This window comes from Sus scrofa, chromosome 2, assembly GCF_000003025.6.
Source record: "Sus scrofa isolate TJ Tabasco breed Duroc chromosome 2, Sscrofa11.1, whole genome shotgun sequence".
Taxonomy (NCBI): Eukaryota; Metazoa; Chordata; class Mammalia; order Artiodactyla; family Suidae; genus Sus; species Sus scrofa.
In genome coordinates this window covers 119,323,610-119,341,355 of record NC_010444.4, presented here as the reverse complement: position 1 = coordinate 119,341,355, position 17,746 = coordinate 119,323,610, and the positions used below count along the sequence as shown (strand labels likewise).

General features: G+C 38.9%; 1 protein-coding gene across 6 annotated transcripts in view; it reads left to right on the top strand.

Annotated features, from left to right (window-relative positions):
• Nucleotides 1-17,746, top strand: part of TRIM36 (tripartite motif containing 36) — a 47,990-nt gene that overhangs the window by 11,110 nt on the left and 19,134 nt on the right. Inside the window, exons 1-5 of one of the 6 annotated variants that reach the window (XM_013995037.2) lie at nt 210-545; nt 2,490-2,724; nt 8,931-8,951; nt 9,736-10,061; nt 13,514-13,660. In XM_013995037.2, the coding sequence (XP_013850491.1) occupies nt 519-545; nt 2,490-2,724; nt 8,931-8,951; nt 9,736-10,061; nt 13,514-13,660 (756 nt within the window). In that variant the 5' untranslated portion in view covers nt 210-518. Of the gene's footprint in view, nt 1-199; nt 546-2,489; nt 2,725-5,777; nt 5,808-8,930; nt 8,952-9,735; nt 10,062-13,513; nt 13,661-17,746 lie in introns of those variants that run through there. The other 5 variants (XM_021084644.1, XM_021084641.1, XM_021084642.1 and 2 more) reach the window with 5 other exon arrangements.

Genomic DNA, 17,746 nt, shown 5'->3' with positions numbered 1-17,746 from the left:
GGCTGCGGCTTGGGTGAGAGTGAGGGGCGGCGGGGCGGGGCAGAGGCGGGGGCGGAGGGGGCGGGGCTCTCGCCACGTGCCACACCCCCTCCTAGGGACTCAATTTCGGGGTCTCCCAGCAGCCCGCGGCCCCTCCCCCTTTGTGCGGTGGGCGCTGTTGCCCGGGCGACGGCGCCGCCCCGCCCCGGCCCCGCCCTCCGCGGCGCCCTAGCCCTAGTCTCTGTGCGGCGGCCAGCCCAGCCGCAGTCCGCAGGAGCCGTCGCCGAAGCCAGCTGCGGGGCGGCATTCCCGGGGCCGTCGCAGGGAGCGAAGCTCGGCTCTCCGCGCCTGTGCTTTCGCCCGCCCTGGCCGCCTCCTGGCGCGTCGGTCCGCTGGCCGGGTCCGGCTGACCAGCTTGCCCTCCGGCACCGAACCGAGGCTCCACGGCGGACGTAGGGACTCTCCCACCAGACCCTGGCCAGGGCCGCCCGTCTGCCTGTTTGGACCCTGCCGTTGATGACACCTGGCAGAAGGCTACCATGGAGGGGGATGGTTCAGACTCGCTGGTGAGTGGGGTAGAGGGAAGGCCGCCCCATGCCTCGATGGCGGCGCGGCGGGGCCCCTGGGTCCCTCTTTCCTCCTTGCCCTGAGCGGAGAGGAAGCCTCTCCTCCGGAGGAGCGAGTTCTGGCGTGCGGTGGCCTTGCTTCCTCTTCGTCTTCCCTGGCCGGCGCCAGGTTCTGCAACCCGGGGCGCCCCCTTTCTGCCCCTGGGAGGGGAGGGTCGGACTCGGGGTCACCTGGGCCCGGAAGAGGGCGCCACTCGGGTGAGGTGATCGCCCACCTGAGCTCCTCGAGGAGCCTGGGCGGGGCTCTTTAATGGTGTTCAGGTTGTAGAATTAATTCGCTTTAGGGAGTCGGGCGCCAGTCGCAGCCGGGGGCGCGTGCCCCGCGCGTGTGCGGTCGCCCTTTGTCTGGCATCGCCGTGGGGCGGGCGCTGGAGGCCCCCTCAGACTCCTGGGGGCCCGGCCAGACTTTGCCGTGATCAAAGGCTCCTCCCCGGCTTTGCCTTCTGGCGGGAGGCGGGCCTGATCAACAGCTGTCGGGGTGCAAGTGTTATTGTTTTTCAAGGGTTTGGATATACAGATCTTTCGAACTTGTTAGTTTTCCGTCGAACCTAATTTATTTTGAAATACCTTAATTGGGAAACCGCCACATCACTTGCTTCTTAATCACATTGCCTCCCCTCAATGAATGTAAAATGAATGGTAATTTTTCTTTTGCGTAAGAAGTGCTTTATATCTATGGTGATTAGAAAGCTTATGCATTACTCTGTGTACAAGAAAAGTGAAAATGATTTTAGATCTTCCAGTGGAAGGCAAACCTTCCATAAAGTGGGGCTTGGGAACCTATTTTGGGCATTCAAGACGGTATTTCCCTTTGAATTAGATGTCACATCTTTTTAAATGAAATGAGATAGAATGTGAATATTCTGTATTCTTCGATGTGAATTGTGAGGTGTGGATGTCTTCCAAATTTACTAAAACTGTGACATGATGTGGACTTTTACTAATATTGAGTGATGCAGCAAGAAATGCTGCAACGCAAGAGCCATTGACAGTGATAAAGCCAGGTGGCTGAAGTGCTACAGTCAGGGATTATTAAAAACGTTGTGTCATTTCAGGGCAAATAGACTCACAAACGTGTTAATTTAACTAAAACAAGTTAATTCATTCAGTTTTAACTTCCTGTGTGTTTCCGGTAGTTGAAATGCTTGTAAAGGTATGAGGTCGTCAGTCCTTTTTAGTTGTGATGAGTCTGAATGTTTCTCATTGTAAATAATGCAAGCCTGTAATATTGAGAGCACTTTTGATTCCTTGTAATCTTCTACACCACTTACGTATTCATAAAGGGCTTTTAAGATAAATGCCTTGATATGTAGCCTGAGAACTTCAAGTATTTTACCTGCATTACACTTGTAGCCTTTGGAAAATGGTCACGTTTAATGTAGAAAATTGCTGATAGTTCAGTTTGTAAGTAGATTTCACGAACATAATGGCTAACCCAGTTTTATCAGCTCTTGCTACTTGCCAATCTACAGAATTAATTGGCTAAATGGGAATAGTCCCGTTCTTAGTGCTGTATTCTTAGTTTTTATTGAAGTAATCTACTTTCAGGATTTCATTGAAGTCCTAAGTAAGTGAGTTAATAATGATTTGAATAACTTCTTAATTGTTGATTGACTGTTATGGTCCCCTAATATTTTCTTCCAGTTTTTCTCAAACTTCATTTTTTTTTAAAAACCGTCTCCTGACCCTTTATCTTTAGGCAAAGGTTGATGAGGAGGGAGGGGTTAATGGTATAGATGTTCATAGCCGAAAAGAAACTTCAAATTAAAAAAATATGTTTTTCTTTTTTGAAAGGTAAGCACATATATTTATATGAGGTATAGGCGTGTTAATGTATTTACACACTAAAAGCCTTTAATGCTGATTTCTTTTTTTCAATTCAAGGTTACCATTAAGAATATCGAAAGAGAGCTCATTTGCCCAGCATGCAAGGAGCTGTTTACCCACCCGCTGATTCTCCCTTGTCAACATAGTATCTGTCATAAGTGTGTAAAAGAACTCTTACTGATGCTTGACGATTCATTCAATGAAGTGGGATCAGACAACTCCAATCAGAGTAGTCCTCGAATTCGGCTTCCTTCCCCTAGCATGGATAAAATTGACAGAATTAGCAGACCAGGTATGTGGCAGAACCTGGGGTGGGGAGCTTAGTTATATATTCAGTGATAATGGCAGAAGGCAAATTGTTTTTGTCATTGTGGGGGGGGGTGTCATCTTTCGAGGTGACTAGAACTGCAGTAATAAAAGAACCCCTCTCTCTTTTAAAATGGCAGATGAACTTTTATTGTCTTTTAGTATGCACTTAAAGTGGATATTGGATATTAAACACCAGCTTTGTGTTAAAGCTGTTATTAACTGTGTCTGTGTTTTAGGGAGTGTTCTGGCCCTGTGATGCCCTATGTATGAGGAATGAAATAATGGACTACTGAAGCACTAACTAGGGAACCATCTGTGTGTGGTATTAGGTAAATAAATATGCAGAATGAAGGGATGAGATTATGTAGTGACGAGTCCTCTGCACCAAACTTAAGGGCTTCTCTTCCCATTTGGGCTTTGAGGTTTTCAGTTTAATCCTTTCGTCTACTCTGTCCCTTTCTCCCTCTTAGTATAGGAGGAATAACTTCGTAATCGTGTTTAAAAAATTTATTTTAAATCAGAAAAGCATCTTTTCCTCCTCATTTGCATTGTAGAGAATATTATCTTTTTTGGTCCATGCTATGGTATGGGAATCTCCTTGGGCTGTATGTGTGTCTGTGTGCTCCATTGGAGAGTGGAGTGATATTATAGTAATCCTAAAAATAAGAATTTTTCTTTAAGTGGTCATCACCACTTGCTTGGAAGATATTTTGCACGCATAAAAATTACGTGTATGTACAAAGAAAGGGGCATTAGGTAACTATGGGAGTGCAGGGTATGTGAGGTTGGAGAGGGTTATGCTCTTTGTGAGGTCATCACTTCTATGGTTTCCTCTCTGTTAGGAAACTGTCATGCTGAGGATGGGGAGCAAAGACAGTGATAGCTTGAAATCGTTCTACCAGATAAAAATTCACATTCTATTGGTAGATCCTCATTGGCTAGTTAGGGGCCTTGGCTTGACTGACAAAGAAAATTCATTTTTTTAAATATTAATATTTAGCACAGACCATTAAATGGAATTTTAGTTTAATAGTATTTCTACTTATCATTAGATGGAGCTCACATGTGTATTTCTGTATTTTATATAGGCTTTTTCTCTTCAGATTTCGTTAGTTTTTATGTGATCGATATGAGGGGTGAATGAAATACAGATAAAGTCGGAATGAAATACAGATGAAATGCAGTAACTGTTTCTGTTTTCAGGAACTTACCTATCACAGTACTTGATAGATGTTTATTATTTGTGGAGTGGCTGTTGAATGACAAACCCCTTCTCTAAGATTTGTACAAAGCATGCTATAGTGGCTTGTATTCAGTAATGATGGCATTTTTTTCCACCCAGGGCAAAGATCAGAAATAGATTTCCTGAGTTATTCCTCCCTCTCTTTTAGGAAGAGCCCTACCTATTGAGCTGGATTATGTCCTGAAGAGGGGGCAAGTTAGAAAAATTTTCTGTCAAGAGTAGTTACAGGAAATAAGAATAAGTAACATGGAGAAGGGATGAATGTGCTAGCTCTCTAGTGGAAGAGTAGTAGTACTCTGATTATCTTCACAGCAGAGATAGCAGTTCTGTCCACTACACTAGCCAGGTGTGGCCATGGAGTGCTTGAAACATGCTAGTCTGAGTTGAGATAAACACTTGCAACTTGTGAATGAAAAAAAGAATATAAGTATCTCTTGAATAATTTTCATATTACATTTTGAAATGATAGTTTTTGGATATATTAGATATGTGTTACTAAAATTAATTTCACTTTTTTTTAATATGGCTACTGGAAAATAAAAATTGATATGTGGAGTTCCCATTGTGGCTCATCACGTTAAGAACCCAAAATAGTGTCCATGAGGATGTGGGTTTTTTTTTTTAAATAAAGTTTTATTAGAACACAAGCACACCCATTTGTTTATGTTTGTCTGTAGCTCCCCTCACATTCCCCAGTGGACGCAAGTAGTTGTGGGTTTTTTTTGGCTTTTTTTTTTTTTGGCATTTCTTGGGCCGCTCCCGCGGCATATGGAGGTTCCCAGGCTAGGGGTCTAATCGGAGCTGTAGTCACCAGCCTACGCCAGAGCCACAGCAACGCGGGATGCGAGCCGAGTCTGCAACCTACACCACAGCTCACGGCAACGCCGGATCGTTAACCCGCTGAGCAAGTGCAGGGACCGATCCCTCAACCTCATGGTTCCTAGTCGGATTCGTTAACCACTGCGCCACGACGGGAACTCCAGGATGTGGGTTTGATCCCTGTCACCCAGTGGGTTAAGGATCTGGCATTGTCACAGGTTGTGGGGTAGGCTGCAGATGGAGCTCAGATCCCGAGTGGCTGTGGTGTAGGCGGGCAGCTGCAGCTCCGACTCTACCCCTAGCCCAGGAACTTCCATATGCCGCCGGTTCAGCCATTAAAATGAAAAAAAAAATGAAAAAAAAAAAAAAGACGTGGGACTTTTGTACATACTCCTTTCAAATAACATTGCATGGTTCATTTGACAGATTTTAAAATAAAAGGATGCCTTGAAAAGAGAGTAAGATTGGTGTGTATATCATTAGCATGTTAAATTGTGCAAAAATAAGAGCTATATTTGTGTTCATTTTTTGGTTATTATGCAAGCTTTCCTTTCATTTTGTATTTCGTATTATCAGAAAGATACAATTGATTTTAGTCATGTTTACCTACTTTGTTGATTTAGGTCATTTAAAAAAGCCAAACACAAAAAAATGCTTGATTTTTACTTTGTATTTTTGACAGTTACCAGAAGTATGATTGTTTAAAAATACAGATCTATAGAGTGAAGTATAAGTCTCTTAAGTACTGCACCAATAGTGGTTAATTCTGAACTGTGCTAAGCTTGATGAATGGTTTACATTGGTAGCTTTATGTAAATATTGTGTGTACCAGGAAAAGCACATTTTTTTTTACTCTTAATTCAATAATTGCATTATATGTGGGACACAGTTACTGCTTTATCTTTTGTTAACAAGTTGTGAATCTTCTCTTTGAAATTAAATTCTAAATCCAGCTTTCTGTTCATTGTTCACAGCATCACAACGGAGATCTTTGGGGTGGAGAGGTAGAAAATGCTTTATTGCTTGTGTGGCCGCAGGCAGTATAGTGTTAGATTTAAATTATATACCTTTATATAGATAAGGTTTTTTTTAATAAATATCAGTGGTCAAGTCTTCAAAATTATGTAGCATGTGAACAAATTGGGCTGAGATGACTTAAAGGTCAACAGGACTAAATTTCCAGGCAAGTTCTGATTTTTTAAAGGGAGCTCTGATTATTAGTGCTTGTGTTTTGTCATACACACACACATACACACATCCATGATGGGATATTTTTAAAGAAAATGACATCCCTCGTTTTTTTTTTTAATGTTACTTTAAAAATCCTTTTACATTTACTTAATGGAACAAAGCTTTATGATAACAGCCATACTGCTACCTTGGGGAGGTTAAATGAGCCAGTACTTTTCAATGTATTTAAAAATTTGCTTAAAGGTATTTGTGTAGTTAATAACATAATCTCAACTTGTTTATGCATATGGTGTCTTTTTTGTTAATATTTTACAGTTTTAACATCTAGGTCTTACTCACTTGTGAGTAAATGATTTAACATTACTTTTGTGTGAAATATGGACCAATCTATCTTATTACAATAAGTTTTTTGTTTTTGGGTTTTTTTTTTCTTTTCTTTTTTTTTCTTTTTACTCCAGTTGACCTTTAAAGTAAAATTGGCTATTTTGGGGGGATGCTGGTGATACCTTAAATTTTACTGGAGAAAATAAACAGCCAAAAAGTTATCCCTTTTCTGTTTTCCTTACTTTTAAAATCTTACAGCCACTTCTGGAAGCCACAGGTCATCCTTTCTCTAACAGATTTTAGTGGGTCACTAAGAATTTTAAGTGTAAGAACAGTTGGCTTAAAAAATTACTTATTATCCACTTTTGATTCAAAGGGTAGTCAAGGAAAAGTTTCTGCAGATTTAAAGGCTAATACTCAAAGGGTAAATGTAACTGGAAGAGTAAATGCAACTCAAAGGTGTCAGATGGTCAGAATGGGCCCAAAGAAACATTAAGGTGGAAGCATAAGGCATCCGCCCAGCATGAATGTCCAAACTGAGGATAAATAGTCCACTAAATGGCCAGGAGGTAACCGTGGGGAAGTTGTCTGTGGCCAGAATGACAGATTTGGAACGTGTTGTGAATTGACTCTCTTTGTCTTAAAATGCTTTAGTATTCTCTTTGATAATTCACATGGTAAAACATATGAATGATAGCTGACTTTTGGGTGGGTCTTTGTTATAAACCAATTTGAAATTTTTTTGTCTTCATTTTTACAATTGTGTCATGACTTATGCTTAATTAGTTTAATCTCTCTTTAAGGTATGGGGGAAAGAATTGATTCTGTAAGGTGACAGTGTTTACATAATTAGCAAGTATTATTGGCCCCACAAATGAAGTTTGACATAGAAAATTGCATCACTGGCCTCTGTTGCTTCTTTACCTTTCTAAGCCATCATTTCTTTTTAACCCCATTATATCATGCTGTTGGGTAGTACTATCCCCTACTATTCCATAGACCTTTCTATGATTTTAGAAATGTTTGACCCTTCAACATACAAGGTGGTAGCCACTAGCCATATGTAGCTCTTGAGCATTTGAAATGTGACTGCTATTGCTGAGGAGCTGAATTTGAATTTAATGATTACTCTATTAGACAGCAGAGCTATAGAGAAAAATTGATTCTGTTACACTTTAGTTTTACTGTCCTGATTTTTTTGTCAGGTTTACTTCTCAGAATATCCTTAGATCTGTTCTGTTTTCTTTATTGCCCGGAACATATTTTCCATTGCTTGCTTTGATGAAAGCAGTGGTAGAAATTAAGACTGATGAAACAAAATGTAAGTTCTTGAGCATTCATGGAAAAATTTGAGGGCTTTTAAGAGCTGTTTAGAAAAATAGCCATGATATATTGATTTAATATTTTGTCTGATTTAAAAAGTTCATATGATGCTTTACACCTTGCATTTTTATTGTGAAAACAAAAGAGGTTTACAGAAAAGGAATGAAACATTTTAAAAAAATTTTTGAACATGAAGACCAAAATTTGGGTGTCACCAGTGTACATATTAAAGCATGATTTTATTGTCATAGTGTACTTTTGTTTTTTTCCCATTACTCACTTGTTCACAGCCTTCAATTCATAAACCAATAATCCATTTTTTAAAAACATTGACTGTTGAAATTATTCACTTTAATTTCCATCACTTAGTTCATGTGTGGAGGCATGCAGTTAAATATGAATTTCCATTTGTTTAAACTTGACCACTGCAGTATATCACTTCCAGAATTTTTTCACTAAATGAAATTTTCATTGGCATGTGTTTTAAAAGTAGCTCTGCTGCTTATTTTATTATGTGCCTGCTGTGGTGTGAAAAATCTTGGACTGTGTTGCATGCTTGTATAATTATTACAAGAGTGTATTTGATACAGGACTTTCAAATTTTTATGGGGCAGCTTTTTTTGTATGCTTTTTATGGTATGTTTAACAATTTAAAGATGAAAAATATCTTTAAATATTTTAAAAATATTTAAAACTTAAAATAATGGCAGCTGCATGTTTGTTGCTTAAGTAGCTTTGGGGGCCCAGTGCTGTTTAGCATGCTTTAAAGTCACTTCAAATGAATAAAATCATGGGCTGATTGCTGAATTTTACCTGTAGTGATATCATGCTAGATGTCTTTGAAGACAGTCTTCAGTGATGATAGTAAGTTGCCAAGGCAATATTAATAGACCTTTTCTAAATGTATGCTATGCTAAGTTTAACCATTCATTTTTGGTACTGGATACATAGTAGTATGAAAGAAGACTGTAGGTTAAGAAGTTTGTGTTTACATTTAAGGAGTTATTTTGTGGGTAACCAAGGCTACATGCTCAGAGCAAATTTATACAGAAAAGGAAGTACCATGACAGGCATGCACCTGTGTTAAACAGACCACCCCAGTCTTGTGAACCTGTGGGGAAGGACTGTCATGTCTTGATTTCTTGATTTGTTAAAATCAGGATAATACTGAAGAAAAGTGTGACATTTAAGGTCATTCAATAGATTGTATATATTGTAAATTATTTGTAATATTTTTGGGGAACCTTTTGGCTCACTAATTAAGTAATCTTAATGATTCTTTTTTTCAGGTCATAAGAAGATATTAAATGGTTGGTCCCTCTTAAAGTCACTAGATTCTAGGTCTATGAATGAACTTTTCCCTCTTTTATAAATTGCACTTAATTAACTAATGATTTTTGCCTATTGAATTTTCTCAGATAAAACAATACTACAGTGGGATGCCCTCTTATGTGTGTGTGTGTGTTTTTTAACAATATTGTGGTCGCTTATTATTTTGAGTATCTTATAAGACCTGTGGATTGTTTAGAAAATGTGCAGAGGTACACAGATGCAAAATTTTGCATACAATTTCAAGTAGTTTACCAAACTATTTGAATCTTCGTGGAGTCAGTCCATGGACCTTGGCTGGATTAAGGACTCCTGCTCTCTTATGAATAAACTCAGTTCCTATCAATCAGCTGATGCTGTGCTCCTTTAAATGCAAGCCCAAATACATTTGGGTATGATATATAAAAACAACTTAAAATATTATGTAATTTCAAAAGGTCCTGACCCTCTGTAGTATTGTATTATATGTTTTGTCCACATATCTATTTGATTTAATCTGGTTTTTATATGGGATTTACTGTAGAATAATTTCTCTCCTCTTTGATTGATAATTGTTTAGTATCTTGGGTTTACCTTTTGTATGCCAAGGAGAAAACATTTTTAAAAAAGCATTTTCAGACTGCAGATTGATTCATATGGAGCCACTCTGAGTATTATGATTTTGAAAATATTTGTAGATGTGTATCTTTTGAAAACATGACTTTGTTTTTCATTCTTTTCGTTTTCTAATTGATGTAACTAAACAAGGACTTACTAATTACACAGGCTGGAAGCGCAATTCATTGACCCCTAGAACAACTACTTTTCCTTGCCCTGGCTGTGAGCATGATGTGGATCTTGGAGAACGGGGAATCAATGGTCTGTTTCGAAATTTCACTTTGGAAACTATTGTTGAAAGATATCGGCAGGCAGCAAGGGCAGCCACAGCCATTATGTGTGACCTCTGTAAACCACCACCTCAAGAATCCACAAAAAGTTGCATGGACTGTAGTGCAAGCTACTGCAACGAATGCTTCAAAATTTATCATCCTTGGGGTACTATAAAAGCTCAGCATGAGTATGTGGGCCCAACTACAAATTTTAGACCCAAGGTAAGTGAAGTTTTTTTTAAGTTAGAATATTAAACTTAGTGTGATAACTAAATTATAGCATGTCTAGAACTGGGCAGAAAGAAAGGAAATAACTTTAATAAAGGCCGGTAGGAGAAACTAAGGCCTAGTAGTTGGAGTTACTTAGTATGTTATTAAATATCTCCATAGCTTAGAAGGCAGTGTTACGGTTCACTCCATTACAATATAATGTCATACAATACATGAAAGTTCATAGTAATCCCGAATAATAACGGAAAGGTTGTCTGAGATGTACTCTCTAAGATTGAAATCATTTAAAAGCTTTTGTGCTTTAGTATGGCAAGTCCATAATGATCTAGAGGAATTGTTTGGGAAACATTCAAACATTTTTAGTTACCAACATTGTATTATAAATAAATAGTTATTATAGCCTAATAGTTGAACCTTATGATATAATGGTTATATGGTATCTGAAGTAGAAGTTGCCTTTTTTAAATATTCTGGGTAATATCTAAAATAATGTTCAAGGAGTTCCCATCATGGCTCAGCAGTTAACAAACCTGACTAGTATCCATGAGGATGCAGGTTTGATTCCTGGTGGTGCTCAATGGGTTAAGGATCTGGCATTGCCATGAGCTGAGGTGTAGGTCACAGACGCGGCTTGGACCTGGTGTTGCTGTGCCTGTGGAGTAGGCCGGTGGCTACAGCTCCAACTTGACTCCTTGTTTGGGAACCTCCACATGCCGTGGGTGTGGCCTTAAAAAAAAAAAATTGTTCAAAAGAACCTTATGAATGAATGAAGTTCTGGGTGAAACAGATTTGTCTTGTTGATAACTGTTGAGGCTAAGTGAAGGATACATTGTGATTTATTATATTATCTTGTCAAATAAATATTGTTCTTTAAACCTGCTATATGACTGAAAAGCAGGATGTTGAAAAAATTTTTCTTCATTTTCATTTTTTTAAATTGAAGTGTAATTCACAGTTTTGACAATTTCTGCTGTATAGCACAGTGACCCAGGCATAGACATATAAACATTCTTTTTCTCATATTGTCTTCCATCGTGTTCTATTCCAAGAGATTGGATATAGTTCCCTTTGCTAGACAGTCGGGTCTCATGCTTATTCATTCTTTTTTTTTTTTTTTTTTTTTTTTTTTTTTTTTTGCTTTTTAGGTTCGAATCTGCAGCATATGTAAGTTCCTAGGCTAGTGGTGAAATTGGAGCTGCAATTGCCAGTTTACACCACAGCCACAGCCACACCAGATCCAAGCCGCTTAACCCACTGAACCTCAACAGGAACTCCTCTTATCCATTCTAAATGCGATAGTTTGCATCTGCTCACGCCAAACTCCATGCTTTCTGACTTACATAGATTTAAAAAACTGTAATTGGGAGTTCCCGTCGTGGCGCAGTGGTTAACGAATCCGACTAGGAACCATGAGGTTGCGGGTTCGGTCCCTGCCCTTGCTCAGTGGGTTAACGATCCGGCGTTGCCGTGAGCTGTAGTGTAGGTTGCAGACGCGGCTTGGATCCCGCGTTGCTGTGGCTCTGGTGTAGGCCAGTGGCTACAGCTCCGATTGGACCCCTAGCCTGGGAATCTACATATGCCGCGGGAGCAGCCCAAGAAAGAGCAAAAAAAATAAAAAAAATAAAAAACTGTAATTGGTTCTTTCAATTAATGTTCTTATTCCTTACAACCTAGCAACATGTGTGAGTATAAATTTTATTTGCGTTCTTAAGCAAAAGACCTTGAGCATAAGATATTTCTGGAGAATTTAGGGAAAAAAAAGAATCCTCAAAATTATCTTAAAACTATGAGCTGAGTATTTCTCACATCATATTAAATGCTGTAGGTTTTGTAAATTAAAACAAGAATAGTCTGTGCTTATACTTTTGTTGTTGTTGTTGTTGTTATTGTTGTTGTTGTTGCTATTTCTTGGGCTGCTCCCGCGGCATATGGAGGTTCCCAGGCTAGGAGTTGAATCGGAGCTGTAGCCACCGGCCTATGCCAGAGCCACAGCAATGCGGGATCCGAGCCGCGTCTGCAACCTACGCCACAGCTCACGGCAACGCTGGATCGTTAACCCACTGAGCAAGGGCAGGGACCGAACCCTCAACCTCATGGTTCCTAGTCGGATTCGTTAACCACTGTGCCACGACGGGAACTCCTGCTTATACTTTTTTGAATGACTTTTTTTTTTCTTAATTTATGCAATAGATTTATCAAATACTCTTTAATTCTGTATTATGTTCCTTATCATTTAAATTCTCAAGATCATAGATTTTTAAAAATTTGTAACTTCAACCTGTTGTTTTAGTGTCTTAAAATATTAAATTGATTTGTACTTTTCTGTCATGAAAGTATGATTATTAAATGCATACATCTATGATTATTAAATGCATTATATTGTGCTTGAGTTTTTATGAGTTAAGAATTTCATGAAATTGAAAATCAAATCTAGGATTAATAAGAGAGAACCAAATGTGAACAGGTAATATTGAGGAGAAAAGTCTTTCCTTCAAGTCATTAGTGTTATTCACTATAGTAAAATTATAAAAAGTGTCTTTTATCCTACAGAATATTTGCCTTATAATTTTGAGTTCTTGCATTCCTTGCAAAAGCCAAACTTTATATTATTCTATTTTAAATGGAATGGCTTTGAGAATGTAGGAATATGGGCATGCTTAAAAATTTGAAATCTTTTCCAGTTTTTCTCCTGGAGCTGCACAATGGAATTAAAAAAAATTCTTTGAGTTATCAGTCCAGTTGTATTGCTTAAAATCTAATCTTGGAATAATGGACAACTTTTTGATTTCATTAAGGCACTAATTTAAAAGAATCCTTTCTTTCAAATGAAAACAGCTATATTGTATTTTCAGTTTGCCTGTGATGATAGTTTACAGAGCAAATAAAAAGTTAGAAATTTAAATCAGGAAAATACAGTTCTAAATTTGGTCAATGTGTATACAGTTAATATTGAAAAGCAAACATCTGGAAGCTTACAAAGTGTTCCAAGACTCTCTTAATAACAGATTTCTTGTGGGGATAGTGAGGCCCTGGGTTCTAGTAAGTTATTTGTTTGATACCTTACAAAAGTATTGATCATGATTATTAAGAATTGCCTACTCATTGTGGTCACAGAGCCTTTCTAGCTTGTTTAAGCATTTCACTTAAGTCTGATAGGAAAGAAATTTTCACCTTCTTATCAAGTTTAGGAGAACTAACATCTACATAAAATTAATTGACCGTTTAAACTCTCAAGCTGAAAATCAGTCATTGTCATGTAGAGAATTTTCATACAATGTACCAAAAGCTTTTATTTCTTTCTGCACTATTATTACTTTAAATGGCTTTAGTGATTTTGTAAACCTTAGCTTTATGTTTTGGGAGTTCATTCAGTTACTTGAAATTTTTTAAGTGCATGTAAGCTGTAAAGACCTTTAACCACATGTTTCTTCTTTATTCAATAGATCTTAATGTGCCCAGAACATGAAACAGAGAGAATAAACATGTACTGTGAATTATGTAGGAGGCCAGTGTGTCATCTCTGTAAGTTGGGTGGTAACCATTCCAATCACCGCGTAACCACTATGAGCAGTGCCTACAAAACCTTAAAGGTAGGACTGACTTGCAGAACTAAATTTTGGTTCTTTCTACCTTCAGACCTTTACCTTTTTCTTTATAAAATCATGGCATGTTGTGTGGCCTGTTTTGCTGGAATGAGTTAATAATCTAAAGTGTTACTTAGTGATCAGGCAACTTAACTTCTTGCCTTGCTGATGTGTGGTTCTGAGGTTTGAGGAAGGAGAGGGTTGAAGGACACTTCATTATGATCTCCAGGTGAGCCCAGTGCCTTGACACTGAATGTGGGCAGGGGAGTGACACACTTTGAAGAGGAGTAGCTGTTTTAAGACACTTGATTCATCTTGCTTGCCAGTGGAATTAGTATAAACATTTTTGTTTATTCAGATGGGTATGGGCTAAAACTTAATTGCTGCCTATCAACCTTATAGACAGCCCTTTTAAAACTTTCACATTTGATTGATAAGCCACAGCCAAACAGGCAGTGGTATAATGCTCTTTTTGTTGTTGTTGTTTCATTCTTTTTTCCTTTTTAAAAGGGAATTAATTCATTCATAAATTTACCACCCATCTAAGTTTTTGTTTCCTTTCTGTCTTCAACACTATGTATGTGTGCACTTTTTGGCCTGTATCTAGTTTACATATATGCAGTTTTTAATTTTGTATGTTTGTCTTGCTCAGTCTTCCCTCTACATTGAACACGTGGGTTGTGGGTATCATTGTTTTGATGTCTGTCCTTATTTACTAATTCTGTCATCTGTGTCATTACGTCAGTTTGGACTGATTTTTCTTCTCATTATGAATGTATTCTCCTCCTTTGATACCTGAAAACTGTTGATTGGCTGCCAGGTATTGTAAATTTTACCTTCTTGGATACTGGATATTTTTGCATTCCTATAGATATTCTAGAGTTTTCTTCTGGTGTGTGATTAAGTTACTTGGAAATAATTTGTTCCTTTTGAGTCTTGCTATTAATATTAAGCTTTGTTAGGCAGGTCAGAGCAGCATTTTTTCTAGGATGAATTTTATCTATTGAAGTAAAATCATTTGTTTAGTCTTCCCAGTGCCCTGTGAATTTTGAAGTTTTTAAAAAATGTAAATTAAGTAATTAATTTTTTGTTTTATAGGGCTGCACCTGTGGCTTTTTTTTTTTTTTTTTCCTTCTCTCTTTGTCTAGCAGGGAACAGGCACTATTCTCAGCCTGTGTGAGCTCCTGAAATTGTTTCATCTAATCCTTTTGGGTGATATTTTCCCTGGCCTGTGGCAGTTTGTTCACATATATGAACTGATCAAAACTGTTGAATAAGCAAGGGGGGGAAGGCCTAGTAAATTTCTGGAGATCTTTCTCTTTATCTGTTCTTAGGTGTTGTGCTTTATAAACTCTGGCCTCCCCAGACTCCCAGCTTCATCTCCTCAACTCATGGGAGTTCTAGGCCCTGTTTGAGTTCTCTGCACCAGGCCTGGGAAGCCCACTCCTGACAATAAGCTGGGGCAAGCATAGGCTTGTCTTATTTCTCATCTTTCAGAGGCTTGGCCCTTGTTTCTTGAGGTCCAGTGTCTTAAGAACTGTTTCATGTATTCTGTTATTTTTTTAATTGTCTCAAGTAAGAGACTAAACCTAGTCTTTATTTCTCGCTTGTGCCCCATGGTGGCAATACCAGTATTTGCAAATTTTGACACCTTTTTTGTTTGTTTCTTATTGGTTTGATCTTATGCAAGTTGTCCAGAAGTTGTTTTCTGTTACCTGGAATCAGTCTTTGACGATAACATACACTTAAGTTACCCTTTGAGTTCTGTTGTTAACTTCTCTCATTTATGTTTTAACACTTTAATAAAAATTGACTCCATAATGGAGTTTTTCAATTTATTCACTTTTTAGGAAGGATAAAATTGTGTAGAATTGCTAAAAGTACCAAATGGATCTTCTTCCTTTTCACTTGGTTCTAGATTTTAAGCTGGATGGCTTCATGATCTAGGTGACAGGTCTATATTATCATTTTCATTTTTCCTTAACTGACTGCTACAAGGAGAGAGCTCAAACTCTGGTGGGCGTTAGAATCACCTGGAACACTTGGTAGAAGTACAGAGGCCAGCCTGTCCTACTTCAAGGAGCTTGGGCCTCCGTGTTCTTCATAAACTCTCAGCATTTGAGAACTACTGCTTGAGAGAAAGCTTTGAGCAATTTTGGGGTCTTTGAGAATTCAGCCTCTGATCAGTTCCCAGAGAACTAGGGTCCTAATAGAAGTAAAGGGTTTAAACTGACCTCCTGCCTTAGATGAACTCCCTGGATAAAGTGCCCAGTATCAGTGTCTGTCACATATGCCTTTTGGAGGCCTATGAATAAATGGACACACTGATTCTTGGTTAAGACAGTAGTCTTAATACAGACTGCCTAGGTTTCAGGGGACTCAGAGGACTGAACCATCTCAGATAAGGGCCGTGGTTGGCTTCAGACTTGGTCTAAGCATCACAGCTCCCTGGAACCTCTGAATTCTGTCCTTTGTTCTTCTCTAGGCTAACAATTCTAACTTAAGCTGATTTAGCACTAAGCCCTACTTCAATTTAAGCAGCCAAATTCCTCTCTTTGCTGCTGTAGCTAAACACCAGCACTCACACCCTGCACGCCCGGCCCCTACCTGGGCCTGACAGTGGTGGTCTTGGAGGAACTACCTTCTTGCTTGCAGCTTGCTGCTGAGGAAGTAGCTCTCAGCCTGTGGCATCATGGTTAGTGTGCAGTGAAGAGGTTTCTAGTTCAGCTATGGGCTATGTGATATTTGTACTCAGCTTTGGTTTCCCTGTCTGTAAAATGCTGAATTAAGATGCAAGATTTTAATATCCTTTCTTATTCTTCATATCCCACAGGATTTCCTTCTTGGACCCATCCTGCCTTGAGTCCTCAGAAATCTTGTTTGTCTAACAGGTCTTTGTTCTGTTCCTCCAGTGAGCCATTAAGCAAACTCACTGTGTCTGGTTGCTGGGTGTCCCAAGAGTTAAAGATGGGTCCTGACAGAGAGCCCCGTAACTTTGATTTCTACATACGTTCTCTTATAGTCTAAGTAAAAAAAAAAAGAGGAAGATAATGTAGGAAGCAGACTCTTTTAATTCCTAAAAGTTGCATCTCTGCCCCTCTTATTTTCTTTCTTTCTTTTTTCTTTTTTTTTTTTTTTTTTTGTCTTTTTGCTGTTTATTGGGCCGCTCCCGCGGCATATGGAGGTTCCCAGGCTAGGGGTCGAATTGGAGCTGTAGCCACCAGCCTACACCAGAGCCACAGCAATGCGGGATCCGAGCTGAGTCTGCAGCCTACACCACAGCTCATGGCAACGCCAGATTGTTAACCCACAGAGCAAGGGCAGGGATTGAACCCGCAACCTCATGGTTCCTAGTTGGATTCGTTAACTGCTGCGCCACGACGGGAACTCCTTATTTTCTTAATAATCCTTTTCAACACTGGTCACCAATTGTGACCAAGAAATGCTCAGATCTTCTTGTCAGGACTGCAGCTTGGGTGGTGTTTTCTTGATGGCTGTACTCTTGCTTAGACTCAGAATATGTTGTTTGCTGCAACTTTGTACTCCATTGTGCTTCAGGGTATTATATTTTGTAAATATATCAAAATGTATTTCAGGCATATTATGTTTTCTGGGCTACACTAGTGACCTCACCGAAACCTATGACATTACTCTAAGATAAACTATACCAGTTTTGAAGTGACTGTTTTATAAACAAGCTATTCAATAAGCTTTGGAAGTTAACTATTTTTACAAATATATATATATATACATTTAATTTTTATAAGTATATATATATTTGCTTTGTAGGGCCACACTCATGATATGTGGCAGTTCCCAGGTTAGGGGTTTAATTAGAGCTGTAGCCCCCGGCCTCTGCTACAGCCACAGCAACGTGAAATCCAAGCCATCTGTGATCTACGCCACAGCTCACGGCAACACTGGATCTGTAAATCTGTATTTCATTATCATGTACTGTGTAGTTGTTTAATGAACACAGGCTGGAATGGACTATGAAGAGTATTTTGGAAGGGTCTTTGTTGTTTTTCCTGCTATGTGTGTGGGTGTGTGTGTGAGAGAGAATTATAAAATCTGATGAAGATAACACGATTT